The 23,518-nt window shown below is 36.2% G+C and overlaps 1 protein-coding gene across 2 annotated transcripts in view; it reads left to right on the forward strand.

The window, feature by feature from the left end:
• Positions 1-23,518, forward strand: part of PRKCZ (protein kinase C zeta) — a 68,414-nt gene that overhangs the window by 39,223 nt on the left and 5,673 nt on the right. For both annotated transcript variants that reach the window (XM_075721505.1, XM_075721506.1), the window contains exons 9-16: positions 686-874; positions 3,886-3,983; positions 8,407-8,493; positions 9,216-9,351; positions 10,746-10,833; positions 11,602-11,721; positions 12,686-12,765; positions 13,365-13,454. In XM_075721505.1, the coding sequence (XP_075577620.1) occupies positions 686-874; positions 3,886-3,983; positions 8,407-8,493; positions 9,216-9,351; positions 10,746-10,833; positions 11,602-11,721; positions 12,686-12,765; positions 13,365-13,454 (888 nt within the window). The remainder of the gene's footprint in view (positions 1-685; positions 875-3,885; positions 3,984-8,406; positions 8,494-9,215; positions 9,352-10,745; positions 10,834-11,601; positions 11,722-12,685; positions 12,766-13,364; positions 13,455-23,518) is intronic.

Raw genomic sequence — 23,518 nt, forward strand, 5'->3', positions numbered from 1 at the left:
TCTTCAGTCTCACATGTTCACGTCTAATTTCAGTGAACAGTCAGATAAAATTTATCTTTTTAAATAATGAATTCTAAAATAACATTCTTCCTAGTGGAGTATTTCCTGCAATTCTTACATTTGAGAAGTTGCCTTCTGCTCTTATATGTTCCCAGGCACCTATTAGAAATCTTCATTTTCATTAAAACGGTAGTGAACTTAATACAGACAGCTGTTGCCTAAACTGAAACCAAGACAGATATGTTCATTAGCCAAGCATTGTTTCCTTATCCGTCCTCTTTTTAGATAGCCTTCATTAACTTGTACTACAATATCTGTTTTCAGAATATGAAAGATGCTCTTCGCTTGGTGCAAAGGATAATTCTATATGGCCTGCAGCTCAAGAATTTGAATAAAACCTCATTTCTTAAGGCATTGCCTTCTGTTTTCCAGTAGGGAATATTTAAATGATTCATTGAAGGAACTACTGCCTTGAAAAACACAGTAACTTTTAGTAAGAGCAAAACCAGTACCAACCAAGCATTTCTAAGCAAATGTGTTATAATCAGCCATTCAGATCTGTGTGCCAGTGACAATGGCAAGCAAACTCAGCAAATTCTGTCCAGTGGTTAAAGACCTCTTTGCTTTAATAGTTACTTGTTATGAAAATGTCTTCTGTTTCTAGCATCTGTTTCTTTTTATACAGGATATCAAACCAGTCATTGATGGAATGGATGGAATTAAGATTTCTCAGGGGCTTGGACTACAGGACTTTGATTTAATCAGAGTTATCGGACGTGGAAGTTATGCCAAAGTTCTTTTAGTTCGGTTAAAAAAGAATGATCAAATTTATGCTATGAAAGTAGTGAAAAAAGAATTGGTCCATGATGATGAGGTAAAAGTCTGTGTTAATTGCATTCCGTTACATATTGTAAAAACTTTGCTTTAACAAAAAACATTCAACTAAGCAAGCAGCTAAGGTTTTAGACAGCATTTCTGTAATAGAAGTTTTACTGACATTTGAACTCATTTGTCATCAACTGTCTGCATGAAGCACCGAGATTACATCTGAGAGAAATGTCCCTTATTTTAATAACAATAAATTATTAATAGTCTTATTAATAGTAGAAGCCACGTGAACAATATTCCAACCTGGATGTGCTAATCTGTAAGCGATGAGATAAACAGGGTGGAATTTGGGCACTTAGTTTTGAAAGAAACAAAGATGTCTTCCAAGGCAAATGAATGTAGGTGCAAAGTATTGCCTGTATTTCATAATAGGAGCTGAAAGTGTGTTCTTAGTCACGATTATAGAACTTAGTGCAAGTGACACAGTACTCTGGAATACTTTTTTTTCCATGGGTTTAAAAAAAATTATGCTACTACCATTTGAGGACACTGTGGTTTAACTGGTGTGTAGAAGAAATTGTCTGCCACAGAAATCAGTGCTGCATTTCTCAATGACTTGCAAAATCCTCTTGAAATTCTTTTAATACAAAATCTCAAATGCACAAGTTTTGGGGGGGGGGGGGGGGGCAGAAAAATGAAAAAACCCAACCCTTCATCTTTTTCCTATAATATTCACACTTCTTGATAGGTATAGATTTTAGATCCATTCTATTTTTTTGGTAAATGTGATGAACCAATCACAGCAAGCAAGGAAGGCAGAGTTGAACCACCTGCGATGCCACTAGACTGGAACCTGCCATGTTAAGTAATGGAACATGGGATGGGGCAGCTGGAATGCATGTGGGCAGGCCCCAGCCCTGACGAACCAGCTGAGAGCGCTGACAGAACGGTAACCAGCGTTGTCAGACCGCCAGCCCCATTGGAACGCCGCAGTGTGACATGCTCGTGCAGGAGTGGCGGTGTGTCTGGCGGGGTGCATGAGATACGACACCGTTCAATAGCTGAAGAGTAAAGAAGTAGTGTCATCCTGTGGGTGGAATCCCAAACTCTAATGAAATAAGAGATGGACAATCAGTCTCACCTCACAGGGAGTTTCTTACAATAGAAAGTGCATTTTTCAAATAGAATGCAATTTTTAAGCTGCTGATGTTATATTTTATGCTGTTAAGAAAACTGGATTTCTCGAAAGTAGGATGTTGGGGGAAAAAACCCAAACCACATTGTTTTAAGGACTATTTGTGTTGATAGTTTCAATCAGTTTTTCTGGCTGCCATTTTTGTCATTATTTCAGAGGCTAGGGTTAGGAGGGTCAAGTTGTAAAGTTCTTCAAAAATACTTTGGCTTGCTCATTTATTTGATATTTCTTTTTATGACTGAAGGTTAGTCGGTTGCATGGTTTATTTACCGTTTCCTTTTTAACATGTGTTTTTCCAAGAAGGTAAAGAAAAGTATTATTTAATGAGTTAATGCAGTTGTTCCTGAAAATCAGAGGTAGATGAGAAAAGTCTTTCTTGAATAGTGGCTCTCATAGGCAATTACATAGAAGATTGAGCTAATAGTTTTTTCTTTTCTATAAGATAGGCTGTATAATGAAATTCTGGGAATTGATAGGAAATTCACTGAATTCTGTGAATGCATGAGATATTGCAAGTAATGGAAATTTCACCTAGTAAGCGTTTCATGGAGAAAGAAAATGAATTAATAGCAAGTGTCAGTATGTTTAAATCAGCTAGTGCTTGCCAGGTAATGGTTGATACTGGAGAGAAGTAAAGATTCTTTTCTAAATGAGATTGAAGCAAATCAAATATGTGGGCTTCTGCTATTATATTTTTCTAAGCTTAATCTTGTTAACAGTAGTGCTCTTAGTAAAATACTAATGTACTAGTACACAAGTCAAAAATGAAGGGGTTAGTTTAAAAACTCTTAAAGAGAAAGCTCATTCAGTAAAAACAAAAAGAAGAAAAAGAAGCGGACATGTTTACTGTTTTGTTCAAAATCGGATTTTTGGCTCATGTTTGGACCCAGGTTTACCCTTCCAAGGTGTTAGATCTTCAGGAGTGTCTGAACACAAAACCTAACAGATTTATTTAATTTGATGGTGATGTTTCTTGATTTCCTTTGAGACTTTAGTTTCACTAACTATCCTTGACAGGAAGGCCTGGTTTCTCAGCATCTGTCTTTGTGTCCGGATTGGTTGGAAAGCTGGAAGTATCTGTTGGCAATGGAGAATTTTTCGAACAATTATATTTCTAGTTTCTTGGCAGGGTATTGAGTGTTTGCAGGGTGGAACATAATTGGTGTATTGCATAAAGAGTGAATATCTACTGCTAAAACCAGTTGTGCATAAGGTTTACATCTTGTATGGTTGTATGAAAAATGATTAAATGCTTTGTTGTTATAGCTGTGAATTTTGCAGTACTATGCTAGTATCATTCAAATTTTGATAGTTTTTTGTTATATGGTATAGCAGAGGGTATTCAGTTCTCCCTGTTGAAGTATTAAAGGTAGCCTGTGATACTTTTAAGATGATTTTGGTTGGGCAAACTAATCAGGTTTTCATGGTTTCATTGAATTTATTTTGAGTTTCAGATGAGAAAATGATGTTCAGTTTATTTGAACCTTTTAAAAACTGGAGATTCACATTTCTTGTGTTACTGGCATGAGTTGCTTCAGCAGCCTTAGGATCATTTATCTAAGATAACTGAATTTATTTCTATGAAGCAGTATGAGCAGTGTGTCAAATATTGCAGATGTATGATATTTTAAAATAGCTTAAATTTTATGCAGACCTTTCTAAATGGTTAAACTTCTGAATATGTAATTGAATTACAATGTTTTATAACTCCCTCCAGATTTTAGGGGGTTTTGTCTTTCTGAAGAACATATGTAACAATGACGGTATATGTAAGGGAGCATAGATGTTCACAATTTCTTTTCTGGGAATACCCACAGCGGTTATCCAGCAGGAGTTCTGATTGTTCAATTACTCTATTTCAGGATATTGATTGGGTACAGACAGAGAAACATGTGTTTGAACAGGCATCCAGTAACCCATTCCTAGTTGGTTTACATTCATGCTTTCAAACAACAAGTCGGTAAGAAAGATCTGAAATTATTTTGTTTTGAAAATCTTGATCATTGTACTAACTGCTTCTCATAAAGCAAACATAACCACTGCCATCACGTAGTCAGTAATTTTTGGAAAGAAGCATTGGTGTTGTCGGGGATTCACACATACTACGACAAAGCCAGTTCTAGCAGGGTAGCTCAGCCAGTGCGGTGTGGAGAGGGCAGCGGGGTTCTCCAGCTCCAGATCTGAAGGGAGAAGATGAACGAGAACGAGGAGGAACTGTGTGCTGTCTTCCTGAGCACAGGCCGCATGGCTTCAGGAATAGGAGGATGGTAGCAGGGTGAAACAGAGCTTTGTGAGAGATAGTTCATAACGCCTGATTCTACTGAGGAGGGCTGAATCAGTTCTGAGGGCCAAACTATAGTTCTCTGTTCTTCAACATAGCGTAAGAGTGGGGCTGCTCAGTAATAATAGTTTTTAATAATAACTTTAAAACCTACATGTGTATGAAGTATTTTTTACGAAGTAAAAAAAAAGGTTTTTATGAAGTATATGAGGCTTATGAGCCCTTAGCACATATTGATGAAGTATGTGATTTCATTTGGAAAAGTGCTTAATAAACTCCAAGCTACTTTGAAATACGAGGGTTTTGTCCTTGCGTGCACAATCCAAAGTGGATTATTTGCTGCTTATTTTGCAATTGGAATATGAAGAAAATCAAGGGAACTTTTATACCCATGCTTATGTATGTCACTGGGGAATTTGGATGTGTGGTGGTTTTGTGGTTAGTTGGGGTTTTTTTTTGTTTCGCAGGCACCTGTTTACTGTTACACTATAATGCCTAGTGCCATATGTATCATATTCAGAACATAAAAGTCATTCTATCTGGCTTACTTGAATGGCATGCAGTGTAGAGTGCAAACAGTTTTAAGAAGTTTTCATGGATTATCTAGTCATTTATCCTCAAGAATAATCACTTGTTCATTACAATGTGTGTTATCGATTTTTAAAATACGAAGGCATGCACCGTACCATTTATTCAGTCCCCAAACTTTCAACCCCTTAATGGTTATAGTCTTAAGAAATAGCATTTTCCTAGTGGGGAACACATAGCTAAGATAAAGGTAGTAAAGAAGCTGTATGAAGAGCGTTCTGAAGGTACATGGACTAGGGAGTATTTTGGAGCAGGGAGAAAGAATGATCTCCAAAGGTGACTGACTAAGGATTTGACCAAAAGAAATCTGTCTTGCAGACAGAAGGGGGGGGGGGGAAACAACTTTAGAGAACCAACAAGCTGTTGCGAAAGGCCCTTTAAGTTAAACCAACATTCACAAACACCTTCTCACCAAATACTAAGTAGTATTGAACATCTAATATAAAAATTCAAGTGGCCAGGCAGGGCGAAGTGTTGCGAATGAGGTTTCTTATTAATATTGGAAACAAGAAAAAGGCTGAAGTCAGCAATAGAAAGATCCTTTGCATGCCATTTTGGTAGTTACGCTGACGTAGTTGAGGAGCAGAAATAGGAAAAAATATGCTGAACGTAGTCAAAGTTTTCTGTATTCCTGCTGTATCTTTAGGAGTCTTGTTTTTCCAGCCTTGCAGTGAAACTATAGTTTTTTGTTTGTAACCTCAGCTATTTGCCATGGATATAGCCATAATGTCATGAATTCCCAATTTGGTTATAGCTGTAATGTTACCATAATTACAACCTAATTACAGGAACAAAGAGAAGCACGAAACTGATTTCAAGTGAATAAATGCATCAACATCAGATTATGTTAACTGGCCCAAAGAAAACAAGTTGTAATGAGAGAACAGTTTGTGTATAAGTGTACTGATGGCGGGGGGAAGTTCCAAAGGAACATGTTCTTTCTCTTAAATATAATTTTAAATAAAATTTTAAGATAGAAGAAATGTGTACTTAAAAATGCTAATTGATGCTAAATGTAGCTGTTTACATTGTTTCGGATACTAATGATGCTTATTTTATTATCGCAATAAAATACGTGCCTTGGGCTTGCCCAGAATTGCCAGATAAGTGTCTTCCAAGGATGGCAGCAGTCTGAAACCTCCCTCCTGCAAAGCCATTGGTGTTTGAGTAAATCCTTGTAAAACCAGCGAGGACTACCAGTATTCCCACACTTCCGTGCTTGAACATGACTTGACACAGGCAGCTTTACATCGCAGGTTCTGAATGGTGATAAAGCATTGGAAGCTTCTAAATAGGATAGGAAAGTTGGAAGCAAAAAGTACCAGGAATGCTGTAATAAAATATGCATCACGTTTTTATCTACTTTATTTATTGTTTGTTTAATTTTAGTTTAGTGTTTATACTCTTGTGGGGAGGCCACTGAAAGACTTGCAAGCTGGGTTGTGTCCAATAATTTTTCTGGTTTTTTACCTTTTAACTTTTTAACACTAAGTGTTTCAAGTGAAGAATCCTTTTCGAAGAAAAAAAAATCCTCTTTGTAACCAATTAGAATGGTCTGAGAGGCTGGAGCATGTGTTTTCCAAATGGAAAGTTTTCCAGTGTCTGAATATATGGAAAGGAGTTTTCAGCTCATGGAAAATTAGGTGTATAAAGAAATACTGCCTCTTGGGACAGCAGCAAGCTTCATCAGAAACTCTCACTCAGCATGTTTCTATCCTGTAGGTCTCTCTGACCTTGGCAGCATTGCCTGGATCATATTTTCCCAAGGATGAAACCTTTCCTGCAAGCTGTAATAGTAGTCTTTTTATATGGCTGGTTCCACCTATATTTTTTCCCGTACTGACTTTTCTCGTTTGTTTTGAGAAGACTGTTTCAAAAACTTGTTTTATAGAGAAATTATAAGCCTTGACGCTGCAGCCTTTCTGCGCCCAGATCTTCTGTTTAGTGAATATGCTGTGTAGGGAGTAACAGAAGTGGGTCCGTTACACTTCCTTTTAATTCACCTTTTTCTACAGACCAAGGTCTTGGCAAAGTCAAGGGAGGGTGGGATTTCATTACCTGTCCTGCTAGCTCACCCAGTATAGTTTTCATCTCTGATAAATAGTGGACATACATGAAATGAGTCTCTCAGTCCTCAAATTCTTTAGTCTCAGCCCATCTATACAAATAAACCAGAACTTTTTTCTTCTAGGAATTGACAGTGTATTTCTTAACAGTGTATCAGGAAGAGTTCAGTGATGATCATAGGGCTTAATAGAAATCATTTTGTATGTGTATATTAATAATATGCTAGATCATGTAACTTTAATTGGAAGAAAGATTGTGTTGTGCTATTCAGATAAATTTTTTTGAAAGTAAATTTGGGTTACATTCCTCTAAGTGAGTCTTACGTCATCTTGCTTTCAATAGATCTGTTTGAGCTTTTCAGGAACTGAACCAGCACAAACAGCAAGCTTCACAGTTACGTATTTTATTAATACCACAAATACTACAAAACATATCGATCTCTGTAATAATGCCAGATACTCGTTAATTATTGTTAACGATGAAGTAATTTTTAAAAGATGGTGACCTTTTAGTGGCAAAACTAGATCAAAAATACAAATGAGAATTTTCAGATTTTGCCCACGCGGAAACCTTGTTAACTTAGGTGCATATAAACTACGTTTCATCTACAGTGCTCTTCAGATTTGATGTTGCAGCTTGGCTATTAAAAAAGAACAATATTTAGTCAAGCATAGTAACAATTTAATAATTATTACATCAGGGTAAATCTGTGTCAGATTTAATAAGAAAGGTTTGAATTTAAAATGATGCATCTTATAAAATATTTTTTAATCTTAAACCCTTTATTTAAAATAAACAGCATTGTTTCAGGCAGGCTTGGCTTTTTCCAGTCAATCAGATGTTGCTATTCAAAGCAGTGCGCTCATTGAGCAAATTTAATATGTGGAATTTGCTTCCATAAAAGTCAGAAGAATCAACATCTTTGAATAAAAGATAGTCGTGTAACTAAGTTGTTATTATTATGTCTTTTTCAAATGAATGACCATTTTACCTTTTTTGGATAAACTGTCATTCTTGCCATGTGCCATCTTCTAGCATACTTCCATGATTTTGCTGTTATTTCTAAGTAATTTTTAAAGAATTCTATATATCATTATATGCTTAGGGTTTTTTTACATCTATCACTGAGTACCTCATTGTATCAGGCAAATGCTGTTGTCTTCTGCACTGTTTAAGTGGTTCTGCAGGTTTCACACCAAATAGTAGCCTGTTGTATGCAGCTGGCTCTCCTTTGCATTTAGTCTGGCATTTAAATAAAGGATGTGATCCTACATAATATGGATCAAATAAGTACTCTATTTTTTTTTCTTAAGTAGTTTCTGCAACTGAAAGAAATCTAGAAGTCTTAATTCAAGAGTGGAAGTGAAAATGGCTGAAATTGGAAGGATAAGAATAGTTTTTCTTGCGAGTTTCCTTGGAATCCATTAATTGTATTATATACTTTCAGATTGTTTCTTGTCATAGAGTATGTAAATGGGGGAGATCTTATGTTTCATATGCAACGGCAAAGAAAACTTCCTGAAGAACATGCAAGGTATTTTACTAACGCGGTTGTAGTGGGTTTTTTGTGTTGTGGTTGTTTAGTGTTGTATGAAATGCTTTCCAAACTGTATTCCATGAAAGAATATGAATAGCAAGGAAAGAATGAAAGGTTGATTCTTAAATTTAGAATGTACTGGTCTGGGAAGAAATGTTATTTTTTTGAAGGATATGTGTTTGGTTTTGTTTTGTTTTTTTTTAAGAAAGCAAGCATTTGATAAGGGCTAATAGTTATTGCTATCTACTTTTGTTTGTTGCTTCATATTTAGGTAATGCTTCTTTGATCTGTTGATAGAAGGTGTAACTATTCTACTTATTTTGGTCTTACATTGAATTAATATAGTATTGCTAGAAGATGACAAAAAAATGTATTTTGTGTGGCTTTGCACTACATAGTCGCATCATAACTTTTAGTAAGCTTAAGAATACAGATCTTCTATGTCACATTTGGAATTTTCAGAAAAAATTCTGTGGGAAAAAGAATAAATATTTGCTTAATTGGTAGAATGAAAAAATAATTTCCCATATTTAATTTAAGGAATGGTTTTACAATATGTGAGATCAGTGTCCTTATTTGTAAGCGTAGCTCTTTTTTGGTATACTGTTGATAGAGAAAAGCTGAATGTAAAGTGATGTTTTAACAACAGATCTTTTTTAGTTGCACTAGCTTTTGTACAGTCTTAATGGTAATATGAATTTTCTCCTTTTTAATTTCAGGTTTTATGCTGCTGAAATTTGTATTGCTCTAAACTTCCTACATGAAAGAGGCATAATCTACAGAGATTTAAAATTAGACAATGTTCTTTTAGATGCAGAGGGTCATATCAAATTAACAGATTATGGCATGTGCAAGGTAGGATTTTTCTTACCTTTCTTTGGTCACTTTGTCATTCAATAGTATATCTCTTAGGTCATGCTTTTAAGTCAAATACTGCATCCAGTGATATTAAGAGAAAACTGAGAAAAGTTATCATTATCTCAACACTAGGGTTACTGAGCCTGGAATTTGGTTGTGGAATAGGAACTGTATTCTGAAAAATGACTGTTGAAGACTAGAACCACATTTGTAATTTTTTCCTTTGTGTATTTCAAGAAGTTTGGCCTGTTGGCCAAATTAATTTCTTTTATCTATTTCAGTTTTCTAACTTGGGCCACGTAGAAAATTTCTCTTTAAGACAAGTATGTTTTTAAAAGGGTCTCTTCAATCTCTTAGTAACTGTGTTGCTGTGAATATGAGTTGCGTTCATCGTTCCCTGCGGCTGGACTGTGCAGATTATTAACCACCGGGGGCTCGCTACTGTCGTGCTCTTAAGCTGCAGTCTTTGGCGCTGAGAGGCAATTTAGAGAGCGTTGCTTTCACAGCACTTGGTCAAGTGTAGCGTGTACTTAACGTGATGCAGAGGAAAGCAAGAAGTCAACAGAAAATACGAGTATAGAAAATACTAAATTTAAAACTTAGGTGTGTAAAGCTGCAATGCCAGCCAGGACTGAAGTGGCTGTAACCTGGCAAGAATTCTGCTAGCCCGTAGCGCTGTTGGTTTGACCGCAAGTCTCCTTGGTATTGCCACACCGTTTCTGGCTAGTATGTGAAATGAGATTAGAGTCCAGCCTATTTCTTGGTCAGAAAAAGTTTCTGAAGGCAAAATTGCAACTGGCATTGTGTTGATTTTTTTAAAAGTCGAAGGACTGAGTGTATAATACTGATTTTTATTTAGCTTATTTCAGAACATGGTTAAGGCATGTTGTGGTGACATAATGAGGAAAGCCTGTCTCACTCCCTCCGTAGAATAGATATTGCACCAATTTCTAAGAGCGCTGGACTAGAATGTTTCTCCGCTATCAAAGTGCACAGGTTGTGGGGCTTCACTTGGAATGCAGCAGTTATGTAAAAGTTTGATTCTTTCATTCCTTAAAAATAGAAGGTCTTTTCCTAGCATCTATTTGAAAAGGACTTCCAAATTGGTTTTGATCTGAAACTTTTTAAAATGTCTCTGTAAATAGTAAGCAAAATGTTGTTAAAACGTGGTGTGACTCAGTTTTAATCAATTAATTTGCTGAAGATAAGCTGTAAAGTCATAAGCCAGCTTTGAGCACTACGAGTGTTTAATTTGCTCTGGCGTTGCCTTTTTTGAAAGGAAGGTCTTTAGACTCCTTAAGTAACTTGGCTAGACTTAACTAAGTCTAATTAAGGGAAATTCCTGGAAAAGGAGGTCAGCTTTTAATTTATGAAATGATTTATGCATGTAGGAAGGTTTGGGCCCTGGTGACACTACAAGCACTTTCTGTGGGACACCAAATTATATTGCACCAGAGATCCTCAGAGGAGAAGAATATGGTAAGCTGTGACTAAACAATTCGTAGTTATAATAAATCACAAAGTAAGTTCTAGCTGTAGGTTGGCTCAAATACAGTTATTTTCAGATTTCCACATTTTGGTGCCATTTTATGTTGAGAAAATGGAATGCTTATTGTACAGTTTATTTTTTTTCTGAAATAATAAGGTTATTTTTGTTTTTCCTCTCATCAAATCACTCATTTCAGCTTCTTTTAAATCATCCTTTCCCTGAAAAATAACTATTAAATGATACTGTAGCAAAATCAAGTCCACTCCCTGAAGAACTTGACATCCCAGCTGCTATTGTCCTCCAGACAAGGCTATAGAATGCTATGACAAAAAGTTATTGCTCATGCAGAATTCAAAAGTATAATAGTCTTTTTAACCGGTGTTGTTATTTGTGAAGTGATCAATATGTTGAATCTGTCATTTAGTTGTAAGACACTATAATGTTAAACTTCTTTTGGAAAAAAAAAAAAAAAGAAAAACCACCCTGAAAATTTCCAGCTTAAATACACTGAATTTTCATTGAAGCGTTGCTGTCTGGCAAACACCTCCAAACTCCTGTACAGATTACCTTTGTAATTCCAATTCAGAAAACCCTCTCAAGTCTCATGCAGTGATAGTGTAAGTCATGATGTCTGTGGCTTCAGTGACAGTAGAGAATTTCAGTACTTTGTAGAACCAGGCCATTAATCCTCATTTATATGAGAGACGACACCTACATTCAAGGAGTCCTGGCTGAAAATCTGCTCTGAATAATTACAGGGTTCAGTGTGGACTGGTGGGCTCTCGGTGTGTTGATGTTTGAAATGATGGCAGGAAGGTCTCCATTTGATATTATCACTGACAATCCCGACATGAACACTGAAGATTACCTCTTCCAAGGTACAGTCACTCGGCTATTTTTTTTTTCTTTCTTGGGGGAGAAATAATGAAAATTAGCAGTTCCAGTAGGACAGCCAGGTTTTCCTTTTCCATTGTTATCCTATAGCTGCCTGTAGATCTACTGTAGATAAAGGGCCCCAATATTTCCAGTTCTTCGTCCCAGGAATTTCTTTTGCTGAACTCAGATAAAATAATCTGGAATTAGGAAGCCTTTTTCAGACAATAAAATATTTTTAAAAAATGTCTACACTTCAGAAATAACAGACAGAAATTGTATGGAATGATATCTTTGTTAGAAGGCAGTCCACAGGCCAAGAATGAATTTTAAAGTTCAGTGCTACATGAGAGGATAGGAGGATCTTTTTGACAGAAACATATCAATGTGTAGTTTTGCTCCAGATACCTTTCTTTTTTTTTTTTTTTAAACTTCTGATGAAATTAATGTAACTTTTTTACAGTTTTACCCTTCAGGGATAGTGGTGTATGAATTTTTCTAAACAAAAGTAGTAATACTTGCCATATTTATTACAATAGAAACTCTGTAACAGTTTGGGGAATTGCGAAGTTGCCTACTCCCTAATACGCAGAACCATTCTTTAAACTAGTTACTGCAGTTGTGTAACAATCTGCCATGGTGGTCTTGACGAGCCTAATATTAATCAATTACTGTTTAAAATCACACTTTTCCATATACTGAGGACACTGAAAAAGTTTTATTCCCTGTTTATACGGCAAACAATAGAAAAAGATAATGAAGCTAACATTTCTTTTAGGAAATCTTGAAATGTCAGTATAACAGTGCCTTGAATTACTGTAGCTCCTTTTGTTTGCATTATTTAAAATAATTACCATATCTTCCCATTTTCCAAATGATAACATATTTAAATAATACAGTGTTTGTATTGAAATCATGGTCAATGTCATAAAACAAAAAACAATATCGCTGTTTTTAAACCTGTAACAGTTATTCTTGAGAAGCCAATCCGGATTCCAAGGTTTCTTTCTGTCAAGGCTTCCCATGTGTTAAAAGGATTTTTAAACAAGGTAAATAACATTCTCTTATTTTTAGCATCTAAGATCTGGAAGTCAGAGCTTCCTATTGAAAGCAATACAGCTAAGAAGTTAATCTGCTTACTATTAAGAAAATCTATAAAACCTTGGTATCCTGTATGTTAAAAAATCCCACTTCTTTAGTTGCTAATTTACTGAGGGAATTCCACGGCACAGACTTGATTTAAAAGCCTGCACCTAGTGGAAAAAATAGCTATAGGCTTGTTTATAAACTCTTTTCTGTAATACTTAGTACTCATTTAAGTAAGCTGATTGAAATCTGTAGAACCACTATCATTTTTAATGGAGAAAAGAAGGATATGAATTATACATTACTAAAAAAAAATTCTAGATTTTTTTATTTTAAGAATTGTAAAATGTAAGAAGAAATGTAAAATATTGTTTAAAAATGAAATTTCAAACAAACTTCATAAAAAGAAAAAGAACAAAAAGTCCCTTGATAGCCATAATATGTGTATCTTAGCAGCAGTTTGTGTACTAATAGGGAATGCTGGAGTCGTATGTCGGCTTTTGACAAACATGGGCTGTAACTGGCTTAGCGTATGTAATACGAGTGTCTGTGTTTTCTGCAGGATCCCAAAGAAAGGCTTGGTTGTCAGCCGCAGACAGGATTTTCTGATATCAAGTCTCATACATTTTTCCGCAGCATAGACTGGGATCTGGTAAAAATAATTACTTTTGTTTATATGTGTTCAAAAGGAATAGATTCTTCTAGTTTATTAATTGTGCGTGTATGTAACAACCACATTAAAAACAGTGAAATTCAATTCCATAAATGTAAAAGAAATTTTCCTTTCTCCAGGTGATATAACGGAAGCAAGCTTTCTTTCATGACCAAAAATCTGGCTTGCTTCCAAACTCTAAGAATGGTTACAACTTGTGGGTATCATTTTTAAAATACATGCTGAATTTTAGAGAACACTTAAAAAAAAAAAATATTAAAGCGTTGGTGGAACCATTTATTCCTTGGTTTCTATTTGTAGATTCTGCAAACTATAAAATTTACCCAGCATACATGCAACGTGCCTGCAGCTGTAGTGTGAAGGGCTGCATGGATTTCCAGTATCAGACGTCGGTGCCTTACTGCTCTGGGTGGTCACTTTGTATAGTCCTATCAGTAAACATTTCGAGCTCCATTGAAAAAGGAAGTGCGGACTAGCAAAGACAGCATATCGGAATGCTATTCCAGTACTTCATTTCTCTTGTTGATTAGAAACCTTTCTGCATTGACAGGGGGATTAGTAGTTGATCAACACAGCCAACAGACTGGGTAAAGTTTCATGAAACCAGTTTAGATACGACCGTGGAAGATGAGGTGCTTCAGATACTTGAAGCATTTGTAGTCTACTTGTACATTTAAAAAAAAAGAAGACTGAATTTACAAATAATACAATTTTTAAAATCAGTAGGATTATTCAGGTAGGTAACAGGATTCAGTAACATGAGTAGGCATGAGTAGGATCAGGCTTTTGTTTTTTCTTAAGGATGTGGCTTGAAAGCAGTGTGGTTATTTAAAATGATTCTTTGATGATTATTTTCAGGTTTTCTTGAACTGCTGGTGTGAGGGAAGTCTTTAGTTTATGGTGGAGTAGATGACTTCCATTTCAGTGGTTTTGCAGGCATAAAATTTTATTGAAATTGTACGGCTACTTGGTAATTGTGCCTACTTCTGTCTTCATCGTAGAAAACCATCACAGAAATGACATTGTTACGTTTATTGACACTTGAGTAATTAAACAATTAAGTCAGGAACACTGCCTGATCAGCATTACATTTTTTAATACCTAGTTGAACAGTGAAAAAATATGCGCATAATATTTTCATAGTCCTAGGAAGTCTACAGGAAGTGTAGAAACAGGCAGGCAGCAGCGCCTGTAATAACATGAAAGAGGTTCAGAGGAGGAGAGAAAACTGCGTGATCACATTTTTACTCTGAAGCCTGCTGTTCAGACCTTCATTGTTAACATTCTTCAGAGAAGACACTGACTACATAAGGAGCGAGTGTTTTAAAATACCTGGTGTTTACAAAATTATTCATATAATGAAGGCTGTCTTTAATTTTGTCAGACATCCCTTGTTTTGTATTCTCCCTTAAGCCTAAGTGTTATTTTTCATGTTAGCTACCTGGTGGTACTATAACGTAACTTGCTTGAGTTTGTGGTAGAGCGTAAGCATCATGCACTGCAGGGTTTCTGTTCTGTTTTGCAGAGGGTTTTTTTGAGAGAGAAAGCGAGAGAAGACTGTTGGATTTGTATTGCTTTTTGGTATAAGAAACTCTTAACTGCAATTGGTACTTCTTGGTCAACATTTATGCTGATCTGAATTTTGATTTTTTTTTTTTTAAATTTACCTATTTTTTGGCTGAAAGCTTTGTTATTACATATCTATTTTTTAAAAAAGTAATGGAAAGATTTAGGTGGTAGTCTGTGCTGTTTTGTGACATGATTAGGGCATTGCTGTCCAGGAGGATCTAAAATGTCAGCTAAATTTTAAGCTAAATTTCCAGTAAGTGTGTTGGGAAATGTATTCAGAAGAAAATGAAAAAATATTTGGAAAGCTTTTTTAATTATTAGAATTTTCTTTGAAATGCAGGTGATGAGTAGAAAAGATTTTGACTTAAAAGTTTTTCCAAATCTTTTCAAGTTGAAACACAAGGAAACAAGACTCTAATGCTAAGTTTTTTTTCTGTGTGAAGCTTGAGTTGGAATGGAAATGGAAAAATAAGTAATGGTAAAGTGAAGACATATACCGTAAACATTTTCTTTTCCCCTAGTGTTAGTCATCTGAGTTGTGTGTGGCACAGCTAAGAATGTTTTAGATTACTCACTCTACGTGTAGGATGGCTTAATAGCATTCAGGGAAGTACCAAGACAAACTTTTTTTGACTGTACATGAAGTCTATTCTTACGCTAGTGCCTGTTTTTATGGTATTTATCCATTGTATGCTGAAAAAAGAACTAGAAAGCCATGGCTGCTGTTAGCTGTGTACAGAAGCAGTAGGTTTTTTTCTAGAGCTGTACCAACATATTTTTTTCACTCATTTTCTCAAGTTAAAGGCTGCAAGTTCACTGTATGGTTTATTTAAGAGTGCTTCTATGCTTTATTGAGTATAACATAAGAGGCAATCTGATGTTTAACATCTAGTTGAATGTCTTGCTGCTGAAATATTAATGCATAGCTATGACTGACTCCTAATGACAGTCTAACCACCCTACTTCAATTTTTAAATATTCATTTTGCTGGTTTTTTCATGCTGCCAATCTTGTAAGGAAGACAAAATTAGCCCCTCCCAAACAACTTTCATTTCGTGGTGTTTTCTAAGACCCGATAACTGATGGGATGTTGATGTATTGAGATTCGCTGCCCACTTACAGTTTCATGATTTCCTCATATCTCCATCTCTACTCATCATGCTCTTGTCTTAAACCTGGAATGCAAGATTTTTCCTGTGATTGATCCCGTTTTTGTTGTTTACTTTGTGCCAAGCATAATGAGAGATCCTGGCCTAAAACCAGGTTTCCTACCCATGTTAGTAATACAAGTAATCATTTTGGTCAGTGGTAACTACTTTTCACTTACATTATGCTTACCTGGGTTTTTTTTAAGTTAGATTATGGAGATTGTAGCTTTGGCTTTTTTTTTTTTTAACTGAATATAAATATTAGAATTAGAATGTTGGTATCTGTGCAACTACAAATTTGACTACATGACAGATTTTTGTCTGCACTGCTGTGGTGAGATAAGTCTTTCAGGTTAAAGGCTAATTCAGGTAAGCTATTTACGCTGCATAAATGCGTTGCAGTTAATCTGGCATAGGTTTCCCTTCCTGCTAAATATAATCAGTAGCTTTCCCATACTTGTATGCTTATATTCCTAAATAGCAAGTTTTACTTACTACAGTCTTATGTCCTTTGCAACTCTGCAGAACATTAAACTAGAAACCTGAGTCTTAAGGTCTAAAGTACAATTACAATTTTTATTTATGACCTATGATATATCAGAAATCAGTCTCCTCTAATTGAGCACAAATGCTGTTCCTCAGGAAGTAAATATATATTGTGCTAACTCTTGTATTGCAGCAGTAAGCATCTGTGTGGGAATTTTTCAGTCCTGAGTGTAATCTACAAAGTTTGAAAAAACTTAAATGGCCAAATTATTTATGCACTTCTACTTTTAAATGCCGAACACTAATTATATTGGTGCCTGTTGCCTGGCTTGTAACGTATATTACTTAAGTATTTTGACATTTCTCTCAGATAGCATTTAATGTAGTTGAATTTGTTGGGTTCTTTTGTTAATTATTACAGAAAATGTTACTATAGCAACTCATTTCTGTTCTGAGAACGCAATTTTGTTATTCGTGTAAACTTCGCTTTTGTTAGTATTGCTTTGAAACACACAGAAGCCTTCCCTTTTTTCCTATGAAACTGACCTATAAAATATATCAAATTAAGAATTTGGGAGCCAATACAGTTTGTATAAACTTCTGTTTTAAATGGGAAAGATCTGGTTGCATTTTGAATAATTTTATCTTGAAAGTGACAATAATTTATATATAGTCCATAAGAATAACCAGGGAGATTAAGAAAAATGTTACATTGAGTGGTGGCGAAAGGATTTTCTGGGAGATGTAGTTTGCCCGTTTTGCTTGGCATGCTGTGGGGAGAACACGTGAGTGGTGTACATACTCAAGCTATCAATCCGTTAGTGTTAACTGTTACGCAGCAACACGGAGGCCTCTGCAGAATGCAGCTGAACTTCAGAACATATGGGCATGATAGGTGTAATGCATTCCTCACTGTAGCTGGAGAACCTTCTTCAGAAAAAGCTTTCGAAAGGTTACTAATGAAATTGAGTACTACTCGGTGTTAGTCAGATACAACTAAAGAGCATGCAGGATCTGCAAGACCTTTAAGAGAATTTGCAGGTCTTGGTGTAGAAGATCCCTCTTCTCGGTGCGTTCCACCCAGACCTGCAAGGAAGTTGGAGCCAGGGAGAAGGTTGACTGAGTGCACCATGAGCATTCACAGGAAAAAGTGTCTCTGGTCAAGAATAAATCTGGAAAAGGGAGCAAGGCTTTTTGCATCAGAGCCGCTCTTGGGTGATAACTGACCATCATCTATTACCGTAAGACTGCTACCTCCAGACTCAAAAGGCTGGACCAAAAATTCTTTACTTGCATTTCTGGGGGAGGATAGAGATCGTAGAGATCTTTCCAGACAAATCTTAAAAACGCAATTACAATTATCATCAAAATAAATTTTCCTCTTTCCTAATTATTTTCAGCCTTTTTTACTCTTAATACGGTAAGCCTTCAAAACCACACTACCACCATACTAACTAGGGAACCAGAGGAGTCAGAGTTGAGTCTTTAATCTTGGGCAGTGATCCGTGATGGACTCTGTGGTAAGGGGTCAGAAAGAAAAATGGTCATTCATTTCTTTATACAGGAGTTCTGACAAAACATACATGACTTTTATTACAACAAAATTGTTTAAATTTGCTCATCATAAACATTACATGTTCTTACAGCTTTGGGGGCTTTTGAAATGTTATTACTCTTGCCCTATATTATTATATTTGGAAATTTAGTTATCATACTAATTTTTTATTTTTACTGAAGCTAAATCACATCCTTTTAATCTCCTATCTCTTGGTTTAATGGACAATAAAACACTGAACTGCAGTGAAGCAGATAGTTTAAGTACCATCCATCACCCATCAATCACTGTAAAAATGTATTTTACTGAATTTCTGTAATTGCGAATAGGATATGATGAATGTGATCCACATTCATTACATACCGGAAGGTTGGAATTTAAGTTGGGAATGAAGCGAGACTGAGAACTAGAAAGATCTCTAATTGAGGTGGCTTGTCAAAAGGTTGTGGAGCTATTTTTAGTTTAATTATGGTTAAAATCTATGCAAGCTGTTTATCTTGTGTACATTTTCCTGAATGTGTTTTCACAACTGTAAAATCATACAAATGGGGTGATTTTGCCTGTGGCAGTACTCCTTTAAGTAATGATAGGAAAATCAGCTAGTTTTCTGTCCTCTGCAGAAAAGTATGAAATTTTCCATCCTCTTGTCATCAGCTGCCTTATGTCTGCAGTGGAAAACCACTGCTTTGCTGCCTCGTGCTGTTCGGGAGGTGCTTTCACGCAGTTCCAAACTTGTTCGGCCACACTGAAGCGGATCCCGTTTCTTGAAAGGAAGCAGGACTATGATGTGGATCTATAGGAAAAAAACAGCCTAAACAAGGGAGTACAAGGCTCAGCCTTTTCTGAAATTTATCCAGGAAAATCCCTGTTACCTCCCTACAGATTAAAGGGCTAGATTCCTTAAAGAGTTTTCTTTCTTCCTAGGTACCCTGAATAATAAAGCACATTTCCTACATAGGAGCATGCTGGGGCAGATTAATCACTCTTGTTTTGTAGCAACATAGATATATACTTCAAAAGGAGAAAGCATAATGAAAGTTTTACTGAAACAGTGTGGAGGTCTGAATTGAAATAGTATGTACGTTTCCTTTCTCATCTTGGAAGAGAGATTATCAAATGATCTAGCTGCATAACTTGTTAATTCTCAGCGATACCAGATGACCCTCGTGATCTCTGAATTTGTTATTGAATTTCCTGTACTCGGAACAAACTATTCCATGGCATTTGTGGCGTTCTGTTACTGTCTTACTGGGACCAAAGAAGGCTAAATGTCAACATGAAAATACTAAATTTCTCACTGCAGAAAAAATAGTACTTTCCATAAACCAGAGTAAATATTGTAACGTGGTGAGACAGATGTCCAAATGGGAAGTTTTAACCTGAGTCTGTGTTGGAAATTCACTAATTCATTTAAAAAAAAAAAAAAAAAAAAAAAGTGGGAGGGAGGAGGATGTGTATCTATAGGAGGTTTGGGGTTTTTTTTTAAATTGTTAGGGTGCTTTAGTTTGCCATCTCTGGCTCAAAAGTAGAAAAAGTCTGGAAATTGCAGGTAGATTGCTGGAAATAGTAGGTAGAAAATGAACAGAAACCTAAACAGTGTGGTGGATTGTTTAAATCTCGGAAGAAGAAGTTAGGTCCAGCGTGGCTGATGAGACAGCTTAGCTTTAATCAGAGGGAGAGAGTGCAGACACAGTGCAAGCTGCAGAGCTGCCATTTCTTTAAAATGGATCTCACCTTACTGGCAGCTTCACAGTAATTAACGTTAACAGAGAGCTGGGCTTTGCTTCTGCATGAGCAGATACCAAACAAGGGTTCAAAAAATTAAAAATTACAACTGGTACTAAATACTGCGTAGCATTTAGTATTTCAAAATGGTGAAACAGAAGGAGACTATCTGCTGCTTTCCCGGCAAAAGGCACGCAGTGGTTGGCTAATAGCCTGATTAACGTACTTTAATTTTTAAACGAAAAGTACAAAAACAAAACTTCGAAAGGAAGTCCAATCTCCGTACAAAACCACATCTTAAGAGGCTTGTCGCTTTGTCATTTAATACTGTTATGACTGAGGATGTGTTGCATGAAAACAGCTTGTGATTTTTGATGTTCCGTTAGTGTCATCAGGTCTCTTCCAGAGGGAGTCTTGAATGTTGATTTTCTATCTGATATTTCTCTAGAGGAACGGTGACCTCCAGTGGCCAGCAAGGCTAAGCCAAACTGTATGTACCACGTAGGCCCTAACAGATCAGAGTAATGATCAAGTCTGATAGCCTGTCTCTATCAAAGCCAATTCCAGAAGCTTCAGAGGAAGGTAAAAATGGTTCCAAATGCTCCTAGCCTACAATGTTTCTCATACAGATAACTAATTTCCTTCTGATTCATACAGTGGTCGATTTTCTGCCCTGTAGCATGAGTATCGATGTAGGTTGCATAGATGTATAGCTCAAAAATAACGGTCGGAAAATGGTGCAACATTTTGTATTTTAACCACAGTTTTTAAGTACAAACTTCTGTGGTGATAAATTCCTTAATGTAACAGGGGGAATGTAAATGCGTTATACATCCTATGAAAAAAAACTATCTCCACAATTCAGAGAAGGCAGGAAGAATTCATTTAACCAGAACTTCATTCTGAAATAACTAGCAATTTATTCTTTAATCAATTGCATGCCTATTGGTATCATTACTGAAAGGAAAATTTTTAGTGGTGAATGAGTTATGTAACGTAATTTGAAATCTTATCCTCACTCTCTGAAAACATCTTTTCTACCCTTACATAAAAACTCAATTTTGCACTAGGTTCAATTTAAGTTTCATACAGAATTTTCAAGGTATTTAATAAGGATCTTAAAGTTATGAAGCTTAGTAATTACGCAGTCTGACTTGCTGTTACCAGTGAAGGTTAAACTCTTGTTTTTGCAGAGACAATAAATTTGTGAAATGGTCTGTGGCCTCTCTGGAAGCTTTGAGTATCATTAATATTACAGTGCGAACTCTGTTACACAGTGTTCTGGTTGAGATTCTGTGTTCCTGTCTTTAAGCCACACTGTCGATTGGGGTGCACAAAAAATAAACTTGCTATGGCATCTTTTTCCCTTTATGACCTGACCAAAGGATTCCTTCCAGCAGGAATAGGAACGTCACCTGTCATAAGTTATGCAGTGTTACCCAGAATTTACAGCTATCCCTCCTTCCATTTGCTGTGTCACCTGCAATTCTGCCCGAGCATGCCCCCTCTCACTGCAAGGGGATCCATGCAAGAAGTTTCGTACCTCTGTTCTGATACAGCTCTGAGATTTTTTTTTTTTCCCCACAAAGCCTGTAACAGTGGGATGCTGATCCTGTTTAAGGTCTTGTAATTTCTGCTTAGGTGACCCACTGAACAAAAAAGACATGCGATAGTGACAAGCACGCTCTCTTAGTATTGGAAGCCTGGATTTATTTACCTTGTTTTCCTTTGTTCTTGTAATTAATGTTTAATTCACTAATGTTAAATGGAAAAACCAGATTCCTAACTGTATCACACATAGGAAATCCCTAGTGTTTTGTAAGACCACTTCGAACAACCATGGCAGCAAAGAATGTAGCTCGAAAGCTCCGCTCTGAAAATAGCAGTGCTGGCAAACGTGTTATAAGCGTTATTCAGAAAGGCTGTTAAGAGATATATGTGCCAACACTGAAAATCAGGGTTCACACCATTCTTTTTGCATTCTTATCTCAAACGCTTCTATCATTTTCTTCTATGGGCAAAGTAATGACTCGAATCCATTTATGGGTGCAAGACTGGTGTATGTAGTCAGAGCTGTCTTAAATTAAAAGAGCTTTGCAGCATACCAATTAAGCAAACATTTTGCAGAATTGGCATTTTAGATGGCCATAAATAGAAGAATTATGAAAATATATGGCTATCTGTTATGTATAATATAGTTGTGATTGTAACAATTGCTAAATTGGCAATCTGGGCCAAATTAAACTTTTCACTTTCTTTCATGTTCAGTAACAGCTGAGTGTTGCTACAAGAATTGTGTGCTTTTTACAAAAGACACAAAATTTACTAGCATCTATAATTATAAAAAAGTAGAACTGCAATTGATAAAAAAAGCACATTTTATGAGGCAATATATGCTAGCATCTTCATTGAGATGGTGTATTTAATTGCCAGTTTAATCATTTGCTGTGCCTTGCTCTGTAACAAGCATGCTGGTTATCCTTTTGAAGTTGGGTTTCTAATGAAACTATGTTTTCTCAGTCTGTGTGGCTAACAAGAAGTGCCACTGTTGGGTCCTAAAATAATTTTGGAGCGTGAGAGACAATGGCAGAATTTTTGAATAGAAAAATTAGGAGATTCAATCAAATATTTAAAAAATAAATAATAAGCATTGACATTTTGGAGACAAAGGTGAATTTTCTAGGTAATCTTAACATTTCTTGCAGGACTCCCAAGGTCCATGTGTTGCAATTGTGCCTGAACCTCCAAATTCCTAAGACTTGGTGTTCACCTCTGAGAGTTCACCGATACGGAAGTAAATACATAAGCCAGTTGGTTTGTAGGATTTAGCCATTTAAAATTCTTTTAATTAAAAACTTTCTGAATGGCAAGTTGAAAATGTCGGATTTATCTTCCTGCCTTTTACTGTATTGATGCATATGTTTTAGTGTTTGGAATATATGACGTAGTTGTATATGCTTTGGGAACTAAACTTCCAGTGATACCTTCCGAGTGTTCCATATTGAGCTATAAGAGAAAGATGATAGATCGGGAAAGGGAGATTGATCCAGCTTCTATGATTTTGTATAGGTTGAAATTGGTCTCGATTCCATTCAGTCAAATGGAGCCTCCATTTGAAGGGTTTAATATAGCTCCCTTCAAATGCTCATGTTACAGCAATGGTGGTATTAATATATTTGTGAAGGAAGAGGGACTTCCACGCTGTACTGCTCATTTGCCAGTTACGACCCTAATAAGTTCTAAGCTGTTTCATCAGCTTTTGCTTATTTTGAAGGCAGGCGGATCTCAAAGACACTCTGTTCTGTTTTATGTGAAAATGAGCATTCTGGTGGACGAGACCGATTTAGTTCCCTAGCGGGGGAACACAGGGGAATTCAGCTTTTATCTGTTCTGTCTCAAAAGCAGCTGTCTCATCAGGACACTTGTCTTGGTTGGTAGTCAACAACCTATGTTTCTGGAGTAGCCCGGGGTGGAAAAAAGGGGAGAGCTGGACATGTGGTCATGGGAGAGGAGGCAGAGGAGATGCAGGATGTTGGATGTGAGAAAATGCTGGAAGTACG

This window comes from Pelecanus crispus, chromosome 15 (assembly GCF_030463565.1).
Source record: "Pelecanus crispus isolate bPelCri1 chromosome 15, bPelCri1.pri, whole genome shotgun sequence".
Taxonomy (NCBI): domain Eukaryota; kingdom Metazoa; phylum Chordata; class Aves; order Pelecaniformes; family Pelecanidae; genus Pelecanus; species Pelecanus crispus.